Source organism: Brachyistius frenatus, unplaced genomic scaffold (genome assembly GCF_029030835.1).
Source record: "Brachyistius frenatus isolate BFR_SWC_R1_liver_20210118 unplaced genomic scaffold, ASM2903083v1 Contig_39, whole genome shotgun sequence".
In the NCBI taxonomy this organism is placed as follows: Eukaryota; Metazoa; Chordata; class Actinopteri; family Embiotocidae; genus Brachyistius; species Brachyistius frenatus.
Window position 1 is genome coordinate 2623191 of NW_027210638.1, and position 20034 is coordinate 2643224.

General features: G+C 43.5%; 1 protein-coding gene across 8 annotated transcripts in view; it reads left to right on the plus strand.

The window, feature by feature from the left end:
* The window catches only part of magi2b (membrane associated guanylate kinase, WW and PDZ domain containing 2b), a 75897-nt gene extending 57142 nt beyond the window's left edge, over positions 1 to 18755 (plus strand). For 2 of the 8 annotated variants that reach the window (XM_069701993.1, XM_069701996.1), the window contains exons 10-22: positions 2036 to 2565; positions 3438 to 3606; positions 8913 to 8944; positions 10020 to 10212; positions 10343 to 10458; positions 10859 to 11051; positions 11574 to 11813; positions 13222 to 13407; positions 14235 to 14550; positions 15221 to 15500; positions 15599 to 15742; positions 16190 to 16328; positions 17399 to 18755. In XM_069701993.1, the coding sequence (XP_069558094.1) occupies positions 2036 to 2565; positions 3438 to 3606; positions 8913 to 8944; positions 10020 to 10212; positions 10343 to 10458; positions 10859 to 11051; positions 11574 to 11813; positions 13222 to 13407; positions 14235 to 14550; positions 15221 to 15500; positions 15599 to 15742; positions 16190 to 16328; positions 17399 to 18093 (3233 nt within the window). In that variant the 3' untranslated portion in view covers positions 18094 to 18755. Of the gene's footprint in view, positions 1 to 2035; positions 2566 to 3437; positions 3607 to 8912; positions 8945 to 10019; positions 10213 to 10342; positions 10459 to 10858; positions 11052 to 11573; positions 11814 to 13221; positions 13408 to 14234; positions 14551 to 15220; positions 15501 to 15598; positions 15743 to 16189; positions 16329 to 16696; positions 16808 to 17398 lie in introns of all 8 variants that reach the window. The other 6 variants (XM_069702000.1, XM_069701997.1, XM_069701999.1 and 3 more) reach the window with 6 other exon arrangements.
* The last annotated feature ends 1279 nt before the right edge of the window (positions 18756 to 20034 follow it).

A 20034-nucleotide genomic window follows, 5' to 3' on the forward strand; every position in this document is an offset into this window, starting at 1 on the left:
TGAAATTGTCCCATAGTTGTGTTTGTGCTTTGATTCATAAAACTACACAAGCTGTAGCATCCACACAAGCAGTAATGTTGGCTTACTTAGTGGTTAGGGAGACCGTGCATGACTGCAAAGGGAAGAAGAAGAATGATTTTATTTGCCATCATGTTACATAGATGTTTTTACACAGAAATTTAACACATCCAGAAACGCTCGGAGCAGTGGGCAGCTGAAGTGCCCGGGGTGCCGTTGGTGGTTAGGTGCCTTGCTTACAGGCACTTTGGCCTATGAGATTTTTCCTTGCTGGTCCAAGGAATTGATCCAGTGACCCTTTGGCCCAAAGCCCTGCTTCTCAACCTCCAGGCTAAGACTGAATTTGTGCAATAACTAGTGTGTTTTCATTTGCCGTGTCCATGAGTAAGACATCAAATCCGCACCTGCTCATGCACTACAGTACATGCTTATTTTGGCTAAAAATACCAACAGAGGTTTTTACAGGTCCATAGTCAGGATCCTCAAGGAAATGATAGTTATTGGTTGATTTTCATAGAAATCAAACCCTTAGGTTAGGTCTAACCTTGAATAGCTGTGTTAGTATAAGTCACAGTGAGCTACAATCACAGGATCAAGGAAGGAGCTGGCCTGTGAGGCTTTATGTGTGCTCTCCTCTGAACCTGTGAGCTGGCCCCATGCCTGGCATGGCTGGTGCGTAAACTGCTCATTTGGAGCTCATTTTTGGAGCCGGGAATCCTCCTTCCTCCTTTCAGCTCCTGCTCTCTGCTTTTATGTCTCTCCCTCTGCCTATCAGTTTTTCTTTTATCTGGATCCTCTTTCTATTTTATCTCCATCTCTCTCTTTGTCTCTTTGGCTTACCCTTTATTATGCTTTCTTATCTTACCATGTCATCTGACACTTCTCCTCTGTTTTCAGCCTCAGTATATTTTCATCAGTTTTTTTCTTTCTATCTCTCTAGTTTTTTCTCTCTTCATCCCTCTATCCTTGACTGTCAGCCTCTCCCTCTCTCTCTGTTCTGATTTTTCTCTCTCCAACTTGCGTCTCTCCGCTCTGTGACATTGCCAGAGCTGCTCACGCACATGCATGCGCACACGCTCACAATCACGCGGGCACACTCGCACACAGACACTCTCTGGCTGAGATTAGCTGGCCTATTTGAGCTGTGCAGCATTGCTCTTAGGGATTGTGTATGATTGTGCCTGTGACATGTATGGGGTATGTTTATGCGTGTGCACATACTCATGGGTGTGTGTGTGTGTGCGTGTCTGCATGTGTGCATATGTGACAGAGAGTGCCTCCAGAAGTGTGAAATAGAGGATTTGAGCATTTGTCATGGGGCCGTGACTTTAAAGCTGAAATCCATAACTTTCCGCACGTTCAAACTACAGCAGAGATGACAGAGTATCTAGTGTCGCATTTGTAAAGTTGTCTCACCTTATTCTCATTGGTGTCCAGGATATAATGTCATCAACCACCCCGGGAAAGTGAACATGACTTGAAAATTAGCTGAAGTGCTGGAATCGGACAGTATGAGCACTGCTAGCAGGACAAGGGTGATAAATACAACAGTTCAGATCATAAACAATGTTGGATATCTGCTTGTCACCAGACCAAGAAGAAGTTGTAACAGGATAATGAGCCAAAACTCAAAAACTGTTACTACTTGAGACTGACTGTGTGAATTCATTCGGATATTTGAGATTTTCATGATTAAAAGGTCTCTGGAAGCAAGTGAGAACCAGATGGTTATCGTATTTTTCCAGACCCTGACCCAGTCTCAATCTCTCACTCTGTCTCACATATACATTGATACACTGAGTGAACTGATATTATATTCCTTTGTGGCAATAGGGAGGGTGTGTTTCCTCTGTGTTGCTGCGGCAAGTTCGAATACCGCTGAGATTTTAACAGACTGCGACAAGTTGTATTTTTGCACCACAGTCTGTCGTACATGACCCACTGACACCAGGTCATGTCCTCTCTGTAACATGTAACATGCTTTAGTGTGACTGAAACTGTTCCTATCTTTCCACAGGGGATGTCATTGTCTACATTAATGACATCTGCGTGCTCGGCACCACACACGCAGACGTTGTCAAGCTTTTCCAGTCTGTACCGATCGGTCAGAGTGTGACCCTCGTGCTCTGTCGAGGATATCCTCTGCCCTTCGATCCTGAGGACCCAAGTGGGGCAGCCAGCGCCTCCCTGACCCCTATCGGCCTGGAACACCGTCCCCTGGTGGTTAACGGGCGTGGCAGCTACGACCCGTACCTGGAGTACCTGTCGTTAAGCTCCCAGCTTCCCCCTCAAGCTTTGGCACAGGCCGGAGCCTCTCACCCCGGGGACACACATCTGGATGGCTCATCCCTGCCACCCACCACGCCTGGCTCAGCATCGGCACTCACGCCTCACGAAGATAACGTATCAATGGCTTCCTCGGGGACAGCAGGTGTTGCTGGGGCAACAGCACAAGGGGCAGAGCTGCTGACAGTTACTATGGTGAAAGGGGCAGAAGGATTTGGGTTCACCATTGCGGACAGCCCCACTGGTCAGCGAGTCAAACAGGTAATGTGTCCTTATCGTCTTAGTGGACAATGAACAGTCCATAAAAGAATGAAGGCTTCAGACTTGTTTGATGTTTTAATTTTATTCTACTGAAATTAAATGTGCTATTTCAAGAGTGAAATCGCAGGTGTCAGCTAAACTCAGTAGCAGAGTTGACTTACAAATTAAACGTGAGGCAGAAATACAAAAGCAGGTCAAGGAAAATTTTATTTGATCAGCACAACTAAGTAAAAAGAGATTGAGATAATAAGAGCAAAGTGAGCGCAGCCTGGGTTGGATTTTCTATCTACTATCTACGAAGAGTGTCCTTAAAGTACAGACTAAAAAAATCCCAACCTGCATACTAAGATATGCAGTAGTGGGAGCAGATAAATTAGAGTAGATGAGTTGGGATGTGACAAATGCTATTACTCATCCTCATTGTATTTGTACAGTAAAACATCTGCACTCCAAAAAAATATCTGTTTAAACTAGTCATTGGTTTTATGTTCAGTTTTTAGCTTTCCTGCCTTAGGACTTATCTGCCTGTCGAGCAACATTGTTCCACCTGCACTTTTTCCATTGTTTCAAGAATATTCCAAAAACAGTCTACATATCAACAATGAAATAAGTAAAAGCGGTTCAAATTGCTGACCCTGTAAACCTTTAAACACAAAAAAATTCTTGAATGATTGTTTCTGCAAACATTTTAGGGACCAACAAAAGATGACTGTTGTGGATTGACATATATTTGCAGCACTGGCAAGAAAATAATCAAATAAAATAGAGTAGACTGTAGAAGTTCTATGTTAATGATATTGGAGGATTACCACAAAATCAAAATGCAGCAGGTCAAATGGTGACGATGGATGTGCGGTGTCGTTGTGCTGCAGGTGCTCGAGCCAGGCTCACAGGTCGCATCAGGGCTGATTGAGGGAGACCTGATCCTGGAGGTGAACCAGCAGCCGGTGGCTGCAGCTGGACACGGACGAGTGGTGGAGATGCTCAAAGAGTGTCCTGTGGGAGCTGAGGCGACGCTCCTCATACAGAGAGGAGGAACAGGTGAGACAGACTTTGTCCTTGTTTCTTTTCTGGTTGACTGTTTGTGTGCTTGAAGTCGCTTAGATGCTTCCTATATACTGTTGTTCATTCTAAAGGGCTGCAAGAAAGCTTGTATATGGGACTTGATGGGACTAGTCCCAAATAAATCCAAATTATTTTACAGACTGGTAGTAAATAAAAGTTGATAGTTAAAGCATGTTTTGGGGGCTATAAATTCCATTTACTTTCACATGATAGTTCAATAATTTTCCGCTTTTTATTACAGATTAATAGTCTGTGATCTATTTATGTCTACAGTGGTGGCAAAAATGATTACACTACAATTAATATCAAATAACAAGTGACATATTGGTACCTTTCAACAACCAAGATAATTTTAGCAAAATTAAAGAACGGTCCAGTGAAAGATCAACTTCCAGCTAAATATAAGCTGGCTTCTGATCAAGATGCACAAACATAACTTTACAGTGCATTTTCAACGCCAGCTGCAGCTTTGCAAGAGAGGAGTCAAGTAGAGTTGACAGTGAGAGTTGATAGAGCAAAAGATGTTTTGACTATGATCATTTTGAGACCCGCTCTATTTTTGAACACATTCAAATCACAGAGGTTCTGTATTCAGGTCTTTTGGAATATTTAATAGTTTAGAAGCTAGAAGAATAATTTTGTCTGGTGCAAAACTCGGCAAATTAGTGTATTATCTCTTTAAAAAAAACAACCTGTATTTTCATAAAAAGTGTAACAATTCAGACTTATTTCACAGTCTAATAATATCTATGTGCTGGTTTACAAAAATGTAACTTTAATGTTCCTCTTGGGGGAATTAGATCAGTGCAGGAGCAAACAGCCAGAGGATACATTATTAGAAAATGTGAAAATATAAAACTGCAGTGAACAATATGTTTCTTAGTGTATTTCATATGTGCTGACTCATGCAGAGCATATACAAAGAAAGATCTGACCAGCGTGTAAGCAGATGTCATGTTAAGTGTTTTGTGCGTCACACCATGTGTTCTCAGTGTTTTCCAAATGTGGCTTCATCACCAACATGTCATAGATTTTTTTTTCCAGTAAAACAGACCGGAGCAGCACAGCGGGTATTCAGCACGAAGGGTCTGTTTTAAGACACAGCACATCACATTTACAATGAAGTGCAGAGTTGGGATGAGAGGTGGAGTTAAACTCACTGTTAGGTGTAGTGCAGCTCTGTGGGTAGAGATGGCACCTACACTGTTCTGGGGAAAGCAGTTTCCTTCCCACTGGTGCCACTCATCTTCAAAATGAATGCAGTCATTTTGCTGCAATGTGCTTTGGGCAGAAATTACTGGAGAGTGTCAGCCAGCTTGCAAACAAGCCTAACTGGTTGGTATGATGCTTTTTGGCTGCATATACCCATTATTCAAAAACACTCTTGACAAAAAATACTTTTGACTGTTTTCTGCTTACAAATCCATTTTGATGTGATGCTACGTTAGAGACAGTTTCAACAAGAGGAAACTAGATGTGCTTTCCTGTCTGAGTCTGTGTCCTTTTTGGAAACTTCTAGCGCTTTCTCACGCAATGTTTCCTCCTACACCCAAACTCTGAGCAAACATTTAAATCGGACTGATTTTACTGTTGGCTGTCTGCATATTTAGACAGAGAATTCAGGACTTGTGTTGTTCAACATTAGCTGCCACATGTTGAATCTTTGTAACAAGCTCTGCATTTTCATTTGCTGCCCCCCACCACCTGCAATTCTCTGCACACGTTCAACATTTTACCTTCCTCTTTAAGTGAGAGAAGGAGACGATCACCTGCCCTCAGCCTGAGAAAATAAATGAAGATGAAGTTACAAAGAAGCTGGAAAAAAGACCTGAAAGAGAATTTCATAGTGGAGTGTGGGCATTTTCCTTTTTTTTTTCTTTTTCCTGCACTTTTGTGTACCTGGCAGAATATATAATTGCACAGTCAAAGCTTTTATTTGTTTGACACATGCTCTTGCGCTCCTTCTCTAAAAGGTCTTAAAGTCACAGGTCAAAATTTGACTTGATATTTTCCTCTGACTGCACTTACCTCACTCAACCACACAATGATTAACTTCAACAACCTGAATGAAAATTAAAAGAGTAAAGAAAAACTCCTTTCCTTTGGCTATTTCAAGAGACAAAGTTTATAACATTTTTTGTGTTTTTCCTTTGTCACTCAGCAGTTGGGCAGTTTACACTGTCACATTATTTTTTTACCATTAAGCTTAGATACTTAGATACTCTTGAGATGATTTGCCAGGAGTGAAGAGTTAATTTGCATTGTTTCCGAGATATCAGAACAATAAAGAGGAATTATGGCTATGCTCTCGTTTGCATCACCCTTTTCATGGATTGTATTTAATTAGGGATGAAGGCAAACGGTCTCATATACATCTCGGGTTTAATTAATTGAAGTGTGTCAGGAATTATTATTGCAGACCTGCAAAGCAATCACAGACAGCTCTCAGTGATCCTGATACATCAGACTATCTGCTGGGTGGGTTACTGATTTTTATGCCAGTACTGATGTCTGCAGCCTTGCAGTGTAATATGGTTCCATTATTGAAGATGTATGACCAATATATTGAATATGTACTATGTTTAGTTATTATGAGTCACTTGATTACATTAAAGCTAATACATGTTACAGAGATTGTAATGAGCAGAAGGATTTTCAAATCCTGTTTCCAGTGGGAGTAGAAAATAAACCAACAGTGTGACCGTGCATGTGTAGATAGGTGTATATGTGAGCTGCTCAGATCAAATGTTGATCATGCGGAGCTGACATCTGCCACCTGGTGGTTAACCTTTGTAAAGACACACACTAACGCTTCACTGTCAGATACGGCCTTTAAAAGGCATGCTGAAATTCAATACACAAATGAGGTTGCCCTGCACACATTGATGCTGCACCACTTGTGCAAACACAGATCTGTATTTGAATTTAGCACAAAGACGGCTTGCAACCGATGATCTGAGCTGAATGTGACAACTTACCTCCCTTCCTCCAAAGATGCCAACTCCTCCTTCAACCTCACCAGTTTCTATCAAACAACTCAAGACAACAGCCCCACAGGGGCTATCAGCCTGACACACCAGGAACCTCTCTGCCTCTCTGTGTGTCTCTCTCCTCTCTGCCGGGTGAATAAAAAGACATGGTCCTTCACAGTGACTCATATGTGCAAAATGTCAGGAATGTTTAAGCATATTTGAGTTTGCAGATGTAAAATTTCTGGGCTGAGCATCACTGAAATTTAGGTTGACCCCATGATTTCAGATGTGTGACTGAGAGTGCTGGTGCTTTCTGTAACACAGATATGGTGTCAGACTTACAGTGTGTGTGTGTGTGTGTGTGTGTGTGTGTGTGTGTGTGTGTGTGTGTGTGTGTGTGTGTGTGTGTGTGTGTGTGTGTGTGTGTGTGTGTGTGTGTGTGTGTGTGTGTGTGTGTGTGTGTGTGTGTGTGTGTGTGGAGCTGACTGCTTCACTGTAGTGCGGGCACTCTGCCAGAGTTCCACTGAGCTCTGGTCGTGTTCACAGCTCCGTCCCCTGACATCCCAGTTTGAAGCAGAGCCAACCACAGACTAGAAACACTTTGTGGCACCAATGAGGATGCAGATCGAGGCTGTGAAGAAAAAGGGTGTCAGACTACACAAGCCAATCAGGTTGATCTGAAGGCCATCCAGAACTCAGCAGGCTAGTCTGTGAGTCTGGCCTGCCAGACTGTTTGACCACTGACTACCAGCCATTCATTTGTCATTCATAAGCATCACACGAGTGCACCACACATCAGGCACATATGCCCGTGAATTGAATTAGCATTTAAATTAAGCATAAATGCGTCTGTAAGGATGACGCTCCTCTTTAATATGAGTGGACAATTGCCTTGTAGCTCGTACTCATTTCCTCCATTGGGTCATTAAGGGAAGTTTTGTGAGAATGAGTTATTAAAATTCCTTAAAGGCTTCCCTTAAGGCCCATATTCCCTGCAGAACGTAGTTATTAGTCCCAACCTCCCACCGAGCCCTCCCTCTGCTGCTGCCACTGTGCCCAATCATTTCAGCACTGCGGATAGCGCTCCTCAAACCCCCATTCATATTTATGGCATTCGTTCATAGGAGAGTTTTTATTTCTATTTTGCTCATCTCCTCACGACCTCCTCCACACTCTGACACAGCAGGGACAGATGACATTTGGTTTTAAGATGGAAGAGATTTCCAGGTAGCAACAATTCTTTAATAGGGCAAGTGGAGAAGGTTTGTGGGAGAAAAATGTGGAAAGAAAGAAAGACAAAAGTAGAAAGGAATGACAGGAAATTATTTAAAATTGTCATTGTGACTTCACAAGGGCACACAAGTATCTATTGTATTTCATTTTCCTCAAATCTCCACTCGCTGGCTGATTTTGATGGAAAGTTCTGCCGTTCTGCTCCGTTGCCCGGCCTTCATCTCATACATCTAAAAAGCAGGTGGATGTAGTAGGAGAGTAATTACATAAATATATTCCACCCGGTGCTCCCTGACATTTGTCAGGAAATCTCATAAACTGAATAAATATTAAATATACCAAAACTCTCTAAAGAATATTTTACAAGCACAAGTTTGTGCTGAAAAATTCATGGAGGATTGGGCTTGATGAGTGGGCTTATGTGTTTCTACCCACATGTGTAAAGATTCAGAGTGAATGTTTATACAAGACAGCCCCTCCAGTTTCCCCTCCCCCTCCCCCTCCACATGTCTAAATGTATGTATTTGGGTCTTGGGAGCATAGATGTATTGTATGTCTTTGATTCAGTGGGGTCACAGGGGAGCTGTGCTGATGAGATTGTTGTTGTGATGTAGAGTTCCCCCTGCTTCCTACATGCAGATAAAACACGACTTACAGAGTGTGTGTGTGTGTGTGTGTGTGTGTGTGTGTGTGTGTGTGTGTGTGTGTGTGTGTGTGTGTGTGTGTGTGTGTGTGTGTGTGTGTGTGTGCGCGCGTGCGTGCGTGCGTGCGTGTGTGTGTGTGTGTGTGTTTTAGCCTGCAGCTAATGATGTAATTATGTTGAAAACAAACGCAACAACCAAACCCATTTAGGAAGAGTTACACAAACAAAGTCAAAACAGTGGAATATGAAAAGAAAGCTGAGAATTTTTGTCACTCATTAAGGAAAGAGGATTTTGGATTTTTTTTTTTTTTATCTCACAAGTGGAAACTTGTGCACATTACTGTCAATTCCCCTGCAGTGCTTTTTGTCTCTATTTAGTTTTTCAGATTGTTTGACTTTGGTCTCTGTTAACTGTGTTTCTCTGTCTTCTTCAGGCCACATCTCTCCGTGGAAGGCCTCCAAACAGGTACAATGATTGAACCAAAGGCGTTTCGCCTTGTGTGTTAGTGTCAGCGCTTGTCATAGAAGCTTACCTCTGAGGTGTTTGGCTTTTTCTTGATAGTGAAACGCACCAGCCTCTCTTGACCTGCTTGAGTTTGATCACATCAGATCTCATGTCTCACCAGCTGGGAAAAGCTCTTCAGATTTATACTTAAACTAAACTGCACCTGTTGCTGCTTCTGTAATCAGTTCTCATTCATTTTTGACAGAATAATCAGACTCGATGATTCTCCCCTCATGTAAGTCAGAATATTGATTTGAATCTATTAGCGCATCAGCTCCTGCGCAAATTGTCATTTTGTACTCCATAATTGAGCTGCAGAAGCTCAACATTTAACTAAATATAGCTCAAACAGTTGACATAATAAATATATAAATTAAAATAGCTTACTTGTCTCATAACATGATTCTCTGCAGTTTCTGTGCATACTCAGCCTTTTGTTTGTTGTTTTACCTTTTCTGTCATTAGTTTTTGTTTGTTTTGAAACAGTTTCCGCAATCTGTTAATATAATCCATCAGAGTAAACACTAAGCCTTTGTTTATCAAAGTTCTATCATTGGAGTTTTGATGTTCACGGTGTTTGACAATAAAGGTTGTTTTCATATTCAGCTCATCAGGGGGGGGGAACTTTCTCTGTGCTCACATTTAATTTCAGTTTTAGATGTGCATGCTTTAGCAGGATTTGTGACATCACAAGTCTGTAAGATAGTAACTGTTCAGTCTGCAACTCAGCATTTTTAAGAGTGCACATATGCTGAGAATGTACTTTTCAGTAGGAGTGATGAGGAGCTTTTAAAACAACATATTCTAACTTTTCTGTTTAAAAAAACGCAGACACCGATTTTTTTTTTATACGCCCTAAAACATGTCGGGAAGGTTTAAGAAGCTATTGTGTAAAAATAATTCTAATTGCTCTCATTGTGTAGTTTAATAATAATTGGTTAATGTAACACAGAGAAAAAAGGCAATATGTGGGCTGTAAATCTAAATGATATCAAGTCTTCAATCAAACATCTGCTTCTTGGTGTTTTCCTTCTAGTTGCCCGACCAGTGGGACCCACATGGCAGCCCTCAGGCGAACATGTCTGGCCCTGTCTTGCCCCCTGGGACGCCCTTCCCAAACCAGCCACAACACCGCACATCTGTGCCTGACTCCACCGAAGGCTTCGACCTCAACAAGCCTGACCCTTATGACCTTTATGAGAAGTCGAGGGCCATCTACGAGAGCAGGCGTGAGTACAGAAAGCTGATTGTGGTAGATGGAGCATAGTGTTGCCGTTAATAAAAAAAAGAATTCAATGATTTAACTGTTAAAAAAAAAAAAAAAAGAGACGACCATTATTTTTTATTCCTGTGTGTCAGGCCCAGAGTATGAAGAGGTGGAGGTGCACCTGCTGAGGGAGAAGACGGGTTTCGGCTTCCGCATCCTGGGCGGAGACGAGGCCGTGCAGGCTGTGAGTCCGGACGCCCGTGACAAGGCTCGTATGGGACGGGCTGGACCTCACACATATTTAACTTCATACACACCAGCCTCATCTGACCTGCACCTAACTTCACACTCTTCATCCAGTCACACACATTTGATCAACATGCCCTCCAGACACACCCTCAGACCGACACACACCTTGGTCTTCTCACACTGCTCACTACCTCCCATACTGAAGCGACGCCTTGCTAACTTGTCCACGTTGTGAAGCAGCATGCAGTCTGTGTTACAGAGGGGATGTGGCAGCAGAATATAAGGAAGGAGAAAATGTGCTATCACGACCCAAAAGTATTTTACAAGCTAGATAAAACAATTATTGTGTGTTTCCACCTGTCTTTGTCTCATCCTCTTCACCTTCATCTATGCTGCTAATATTGATTGTCTTTGAACAGATTGTTATTGGCGCTATAATAGAGAACACTCCCGCTGAGCGCGACGGGCGGCTTCGACCTGGGGATGAGCTCATTTCTGTGGATAAAAATGTGGTTGCTGGGAAACCGCACAAATACGTAATAGACTTGATGCACGCAGCCGCTCGCAATGGTCAAGTCAGCTTGACTGTGAGAAGGAGAGTGCAAATGCCCGGTGAGGATTTGTTGTATTCTTTTGTTCTTTTTTTTTCTTTTTTTTTCACACTTTACCAAACTTGGAGGACAGGCTGCACATTTCACTGGCATCAAATAAATAGAAAAAACACAGCTTGGACAGGACACACATGCTAACAGTCTGTGCAGGATCACTGTGTACTTCTCACCCACACATCTTTTCTGTGGTAGTAGATCATACATACATTTATCCTTTGTTTTGTGTGATCACTGCAGCAGGCTGTGTGGTTTGTTTTACTGCAAGGGCATCCGGTTACACAAGAGTCATGCCTGTCAAATAACAAACAGACAAGCAGAGTTTGACTTTGACAGAGAATCCCTGCTGGAGTTGGAGGAGTGCAATGTTTTATGCAGTACATGAAGCAGAACCTGAATTTTTTTTTTTTCCAACAGCTACATCTTTAGCTGCTTTTTTATTTTAACATAACAGTAAACTTATCGTGTTTACAGGAAAACAGCTGCTGCTTTCCCTCATCCTACCTGCTCCCTTCCTTTCCTTCAGGTGAACCGTGTCCTGTGAACGGCCGCAGCCCCGGCTCAGTGTCGACACAGCACAGCTCCCCACGTAGCGATGCAGCCTCGGCTTCGGGGCCTCCGGCGGTCATCGTCCCTGTTGCCACCTCACCTCCGGAAGGATCCGGCTTGCAAACCAGCGATGTGGTTATTCACCGCAAGGAAAACGAGGGCTTCGGCTTCGTCATCATCAGCTCCCTGAACAGGCCGGAGAACGCCACCGTCATCAGTGAGTTGCAGAATGACTTGCGTCTGTCTGGAGCCCTAAAGGTTGTTGTTAAACACAAATGGTGATGACCAGTCATCCTGAGGGTGGTAACTGCACTACAGCAATTTTGGGTTTTCTACTTTATTAATTTAAAGAGCTATATGGGATTTTATTTCTTTTAAGTGCAATTCTAGTCCATTCAATTGTTTTGAAATATGTCAGATGAACTTACCAGAGCAAACATGCGACATCAGGGAGACGTTGAGACCCACCCGTTGGTCCAGACCCACGTTTGTACGTCTGGTGGAAGTCCAAGACGGCGTCAATATCTGAACGTCTGAGTGGGACCCTGTTTGGGCATCCACAGACGTCCAAGATATGTATCATTCTGGCTCCTCAGTTGACATCATTTGAACATCAGCAAAGACAATAAAATCACGTGTGTGCTCAGTGGGTGAAAGACTTTCTATTCCACCGTGCCAATTCTCTTTCCATTTCATGTCTGCTAAATAACAGGCTCAGGAGTAGAATATCCTATTTATCTGTTTTACTTATAACAAGCGGGCACCTTGTCTTGTGTTTGTTATACCGTCCAGTAGCCTCAGAAAATTCATTATCTGGGGTCAATCTCAAACTGATTATGCCTTTTGAAATTGTATTTTTTTATTTCAATCTTGATTTAATGCCATGGTAATATTAAAGTCATCATCATGAATGTGTTTTTAAACATATGGTTACCCTTTGCTAGAGGGGGCGGATATCTTTTAACAGACTGGGATTCTTCAGTGAGCGTAAACAGATTGCACGCTGATGGTCTTCTATATGAATGTATCCCCCTCAAATGCATGCTGCATTCATCCACTGCGCTCTAAAAATATGCATATAAACTTCTACAAATTGTGTGCCTAAATTCATGGCACCCCCTCTAGGTTTGTCCATACACCTAGGAATATGCATACCCCAAAAGTAGCTCTGGTGTATAGTAGTCATCATTATAATTTCAAACATTAGTTCAAGATGTAACGCTGCATGTTCAAATTTCCCTCAGGGATTTTTTTTTCTGCTTGGTGGGTCCAGAAATGTTTCACACTCATGTGGAAATTTTCAGCTTTCTGTTTTTATTCGAGTGCCGATAAAAACTGAAACTCAAACCACCATCTGTTTTGTTTGAATGTTATTGTGATAACAATTAGAAAAGTGATTTTTTTATTTTTTTATTTTTTTCCAGCAGGTTTAAATATTGCAGCCAATTCAAAGTTGCAGTAGCGTCACAATATTTGGAATCGTGATTTTAAAAAGTGTCCACACTGCTCCGCAGTCCTGAATGCTGAGGCTCACACTATAACGCAGCTGTTAATGTTACTGTGCTGTTTTGACATCTTTCTTCGAAACTACCAGTGACAACCACCTGGTTATTGCCTGTTTCCAGCTGTGCCCCATAAAATCGGACGCATCATTGAGGGCAGCCCCGCGGACAGATGTGGGAAGCTGAAGGTGGGCGACCGGATCCTGGCTGTGAACGGACAGTCCATCATCAGTATGCCGCACGCAGACATTGTCAAGCTCATTAAAGATGCTGGACTAACAGTCACACTGCACATCATACCAGAGGAGGGTAAGTGGTTATTTGGGTGAAATGAAATCACATGTTAAGTGCGTTTTTTTTGTGGCAGCTTGTTTCCTGTGTTTTGATTTTGTACTTAAAGAAATCTCTCTGAACTCAGTCTCCTTTGTCTAATATGTACAAATTTCACTTGGATTTTTGAAGTTTAAAAGGCAAAGCAATGGTACATATAGTAATCCAGAAAGGACAACAAACTGTTCATGGTGACACTGGAAAATAAAGGTTAGAAGCCTCCTTCAAAGTCTATAGCAGATGGTCTTTTATTACCAGACTGCAGCTACTTTTAAGGAAATTATCTGATATTTGCACGTGTTTAATGTTTTATCAATGTTATGAATATTTAAGTTTCCTTTTTAATGAATTAATATGTAGATTGAGGTCATGGGCTCCTGTTTCTTATTTTATTAATTTCCTTAATTTAGCCTTGATTGTGCCATTGGGACTTTCTATTGTCTATTTTGTGTTTCCAGGTTGGGTCACCTGATGACTCCTTCAAGGACGGGCGCTATCCTCACAGACTTTCAAACATTAATGTTATGGATACTGCAGAGATGACGCCGTACTTTTAATTTCTTTTAACTTTTGTAATTTTGTTTTAATGCTTTTTGGAGAAAAATGTAAAAAAAAATTCAATAACGAGTTAAATGACAAAAAAAAAAGAATATAGTAGATCATATGGAAGATTTCTCCCCCAGAAAATTCTACAACGTAGTACAGTCCTGCATGTTTTGTTTCTTGTTTTTTTTTTCTAAACCACTTTCTTCCGAGCTGAATTTGCCACTCAGGTGAAATCCTTTCCCACCATCTGTCCACGACAGGTTCCCATTCTGGACCCAGCTCAGAGAAGCAGAGCCCCATGACCCAGAAACACAGCCCGCAGACCCAGCCCAGCCCTGTAGCCCAGCCAAGCCAAGGAGGCACCCAGTCTGGCCAAATAGCTCCTCAGCCAGGCCAAACAGTCACTCATCCAGGTCAAGCACCTGTCCAACCCAGCCAGACACCAGCTCAGACAAACCAAACAGTGACTGGCCCTCCTGCACCAGCAGCCTCGCAGCCTGCACCAGCTGGAACCCAGCAGAGTCCAATCACCCAGCCCTCTGGCCCCCCTCCACAGCTCTACCTCCACGACGGCAGGTAGGACAACGCCAAGAGTTGCGTTGTTGTTTGGACTGCTGAGACTCATTGCCATGTGTGTCTTGGTGACGCCACAGGAAGAAGAAGCAGGAATTTATAAAGATCACACATATCAAAGTGTGTATACAGAAGACAGTTTATTATCCACTCCATTTTTGTCCCTGTCAGACTTCTCAGTCTCAGGCTGCCTTTTACTTTGTTGCGTAACGCTACTTAGCTTCTACACTGTCAGTGAATAATTTACCTGAAGGTATCTCCTCTATAATGCAAGAAGCCAGCAATCAGACCTGGTTCCGTGTCAAAACTGTGAAAGTGTGCACCGATGGGTGTGTGTGTGTGTCAGATCAGAACACTGAGAGTAGCATTCCCAGAGCTGTGGATTTCTGCCCGTTTTACAAGTGGGAACTTGATAAAAGTTTCAGAACACAGGCTGATATTTCCATCCTTTTTATGGGGAGACTCATCTGCACACATGCACTCATTTATCCAACACTCTCCTCCCTCACATGGCAAGCTAAAATCCCATGTTATTTAAATCTATGTTACGGACATTGTCCACTCTCAGAGAAGACATGTGGATGTGAGGTTGTGTTCTGTAGGACACCTCCATCCATTGAAAACAATGCTCTCTCCATCACCTCTGATTTGGTTTACTTTTTTCTCTTCACAGGTCAGAGGTAAAAGCGAGGCAGGACGTCAAACCTGACTTCCGCCATCCTCCATTCACTGACTACCGGCAGCCTCCAGTAGATTATCGTCACCCACCGGTGACTGATTATCGTCAGCCCCCTACACTGGACTACAGACACCCACCTGGTCTGCTGGACTTCAGACAGCACCCAGTAGCTGCACAGTTCCCTTTGGGAATCCCAACTGACTTCAGACCACAGGTAGAGCTTGACCAAGAACTGTCTGCTTATGTTGACCGTACATCCTTCATTTGTATGCAGGTTTGTAACACATTTCAGATAAACAGATCATAATCACAATTTATTATGAATTGGATTTGCTGTGATTTGCTGCAAATTGTCCACATTTTGTTCTGCAGGATTTTGACTACTTCACAGTGGAGCTGGAAAAAAGTGCAAAGGGTTTCGGTTTCAGTATTCGCGGAGGCAGAGAGTACAAGATGGACCTATTTGTGTTGCGTCTTGCAGAAGATGGTCCTGCCATTCGAAACGGGAGGATGAGGGTGAGATTATGACAACCGTGACGAAGTTAAAACCACTCTCTGGGATTTTGAGTTGGAGAGAAATGGTTGCTGTTTTTGTTGAGGAAATGTAGAACTAGTGTATTTAATCCAGTCTCGGTGCTCGTTTATCCATCTTAATGCCCGTCTCACGTGATATCAAGCATGTTCGTTGACTTTAAATATGATGTAAAATTTAACAGAACATGGATTTTTGCCTTCTGCTTAAGTGAGTTAAGTATAAATGCTTGTGAACTCAGTGTAACCATCTGCTCGCCCTTAACAACTCCTGTTGAGATGCAGTTGAACAAGGTACTTAATGGCACTTATTCCCCGGTCGCTCAGTGGAAGTGCTCACCAGCAGAAGGCTGGCCGTGTGGAAAAGTTAACCTTCCATGGATAAACCGAGGTTGACAGAAATCGACCCTATCCTGTGTGTGTTGCCTCCAGGTAGGGGATCAGATCATAGAGATTAACGGGGACAGCACTCGGGACATGACTCACGCCCGTGCCATTGAACTCATCAAGGCGGGAGGCAGGCGGGTCAGGCTGCTGCTAAAGAGAGGCACAGGGCAGGTGCCAGAATATGGTAGGTTTTCCTAACACGGACTGAAGTTTCTGAATATCCAACTCTTTCTGTCTTTAGTCTTTGACCTATCTCACTTTCAAACTACAGATTTATTCTTTTCCATTCTACATTACTGTTTCATAACCAGAACGACTTTTTCCTGCTAAGGCTTCATTTTCTTTTTTCTTTTTTTTTACTCAAGAACATTAACATGCATATTAATATCTTTATGCATTTTACTTCTTGCTCCTCCGGCTTCTGTTCTGTCGCCGAAATCAAACATTATTTTATGTGAAAAACTTGTTTGATCAGACAATAGATATAATACAGTAACAACCTACTCTTCGTGTGTTGTAACCCCTCTGCTTTAAGTCTAATGATTGGTATAGGCTTTTACTTGCCTTCCCTCAGGAATGGTACCTTCCAACCTCTCCATGTGCATGAAAGGTGACACACTAAGCTCCCCCTATTTCTTCCTAATGGGCCACTCTAAAGACACGGTTTGTGAAAAACTGCATGTCTCTCTCCATACTGATTAATCTGTAGATGTGCTCTGGGCATGTATTTGTGTGTGTGTGTGTGTGTGTGTGTGTGTGTGTGTGTGTGTGTGTGTGTGTGTGTGTGTGTGTGTGTGTGTGTGTGTGTGTGTGTGTGTGTGTGTGTGTGTGTGTGTGTGTGTGTGTGTGTGTGTGTGTGTGAGATCATGACTTTATGGGAAAGTAGCAGCTGTGTGTGTGCAGGTGCTTGTGTGTAATGTAGTAAGAGGGCAATATGGTGTGAAGTGACCCTCCAGATGACATTGTATCATCCTGAAGAGGGCTGTCAGGTAGACTGTTTGAAATTGACATGCTGCGAGCGGCCCAGGATCAGTTTGTCACAAAGCGCTGAATGAATCCTGGTGCACAAGTCTATTGTTGTGCTGCTCATACACATTTGCATGCAAGTTTGCCTGATGTTACGAGAATATAAGATGCTTCTCTCTCTCTCTGATCTTCTCCTCTCCCCTGTCATTCTGTCTCTGTGTGCATGTGCATGCTGGTCCTCCTCCTCTTTCATCTCACCCACTTCATTGTTTTCTTCCTCCCTGACAGACTGTGCCGGCCCCTGGGATTCCCTTTCTACAGCCCACTCTGCCCTGCAGGAAGTGACCCTGGAACATCACCTGAATCCATTGCTCTCATCCCATCCAGCCTCAGCCCCAGACTCCCCTCATCAGCTCCCTCTCGAGGCCACAGTGTCCATGGCAGACAAAGCTCCGCAGCTGGCAGACCACAGCTCCGTTAGAGGGGCTGCAGGTGGCAGGTCCACCGAGCAGAAATGCATCATCAGGGGGCAGGGAACCCGTCAGGGGTCTGGAGAGGTGGACTGTGGACAGGGAGACAGACAGCCTCTGGCTTTGCCTCCCAAAGCTGTTGTGGGAAGGTCCATTGAACGAAGAGAAAGGCAGAGAGAGACCTGCTCCCCCTGCTGTGAGAGAAAGGGCCTGCATACACAGGCAATGAGCACTGTCTGGCCCTGGGACCCGTATGTGAGTGTCAATTTGAACGGAGCCTCTCTGGGCAGTGCAGATGGACATGTCAGCCTCCAGGAGAGGCTGGTGTCCAGAGGACTGTTCTCCAGAGAAGACGAGAGGGCCGGTGGCCACGGTGGGCTCTGCTGCCCCACCAAAGCAGCGGAAGATCCTCCTGCGAGAAGTGCAGCTGCCTCCCCGGGGCCCTGGAACGTCCCCGGGTCTGACAAATTGCCTGGAACCCTGAGGTCCTGGACCTCCACAGTCAGCAGGTAGACAGGATCTTACTGATTTGGACCGGATCACACTGATTGGCTCCTCATTCAGTTCACCATCTGAGAAAAACCAGTATATCTCCCTTGCCCTCTCCTTCTGTCCTGTATTCTCCATCTACTTCTGAAGTCATATTTTATGTTTCATTTGTTCTTACAAGAGGATTATTACACCCGCCACCTTAAAGAACAGAGAAACTCACAGCTGTTGCAACATACAGTTTAAACCTGATGGGAGACCCTCACACGCGACCGCTCTGATCGCAGACGGAGCGACGATGTCCGATTCTGTGCTTTGGACGTGTACCTTTACCTGCTCGACCGTATCTGGCTCAGAATGATTGGTGCAACGTGGCCCAGAGATTTACTTTCGCTCCATTTTCTCTGTGCAGCGGGAAGAATGCCACTACGAACCTGTCAGATAGAGGCAGTGGCACGAAACTCCTGGAAGACATGGCACTGATTCAAAAGAGAGCCTGGTTAACCCGACATATGTTAGATCTCACATGCCTACCAATATATCATATACTGTAAATGTAAAGATGTGAAAAATATGTACATTTGGTCAACTCAAAAACACACTTGTTGGTGGTTTTTTTGAGGCAGTGTTGTAGTTAGAAACATTGTATAAAGATTCAAAAAATTTAAAAAAAACAAGCGACAAAATCCCAAGACAGTATTTTAGAATCGCTGTTTCCATGGGCTCGTCTATAACTACATATCAAAGACTGTGCAAGTCACCAAACCCAGACCGCTGAGGGAGGCGGCGGTCGTGTGCATGGATATGAACCACCATGTCATAAGACAGGGACTCACATGTCTTTTGGAGGTAGAATATAGGGAGAATATCCTCGGTGAAGCAGACCAGTCGGCTATTGTGAGACAAAAAGGATCTTTTTTTTTTTTTTTTTTTTCATGGAACTTTTTGAGTGACTGACAGCAGTTGGCTTAGTAAGAACTCACAATACTCTTCTGAGTTATGTACACAACTTGATCACAAGTCAACCATGCAGTCATTGTGCAGAATTATAAGCTGTGTTGTATTCATTTAATGCTCAACAGGAAAATTTCGTCCAGTCTCTATTTCCCATTTCTATGCCTTTTACTGTGCTAAGTGTACCACATCACTGTGGGAGAGGGGCATCGGTGTGGGGAAGAGGAGGCCGATGGTTATGAGGTGGGGCGGAGTGCCTTACTCGAACTAATGCAGAACTGCTGCCGTTGTGATTTGTTTTGGGAACTGAATGCAAAACCGATATTATCGACCGTGCACACGCGTCGGCAAACTGAGTTGTGGAGCCCGTCCTTCTTCAAGCAGTATATATCTCGATGCACTCTCAACTGTTTAGCTTATCAATGTCGATGATTGCCCTCGTCCCCAGGTGTTTCGAAGGGGATAAAAAAAATGTAGCCTGTAGCATCACATCCTCTTCTTAAGAGTCATCTAGGAGTGTAGAGCTGTGAAACGTTTATCAAGACAGGGTTATATTAGAGTGGACCGTGGTTTCTGTACTTCAGCTTTATTTGTCTCTTCTGTAAAGAAAACATTGAGTTTGCACCATTGCGGGCAGCGCAGATGCCCGCTGCATCTGACCCGTGAAACACAAACGCATCGAAACATCTGTTTAATCACAGACTCCTGTCTCTGGCAGAGGTCGGGGAATGCTGCTATTAAACTGAGACACCCAAGAGGAAGTCACTGTCCTCCTGCATTTCGCCATTTTAATATCACCCATTTCTCTCAGCAAGATGTTTGCTCTTAAAAATTTAACATTGGAGCTTTTGACTACTGGAGGAGCAGACGAGTTTAAAAAAAAGAATAATCACAAAGGCATTGTGACAATTAGACTGAATGCAGCATGACGGCACATCCGAGCTGTGCTTGTAAACTGCTGGTGATGTGCTTTTAGCAAAGCAACCCACCTGCAGACCGGGGACACTGGGA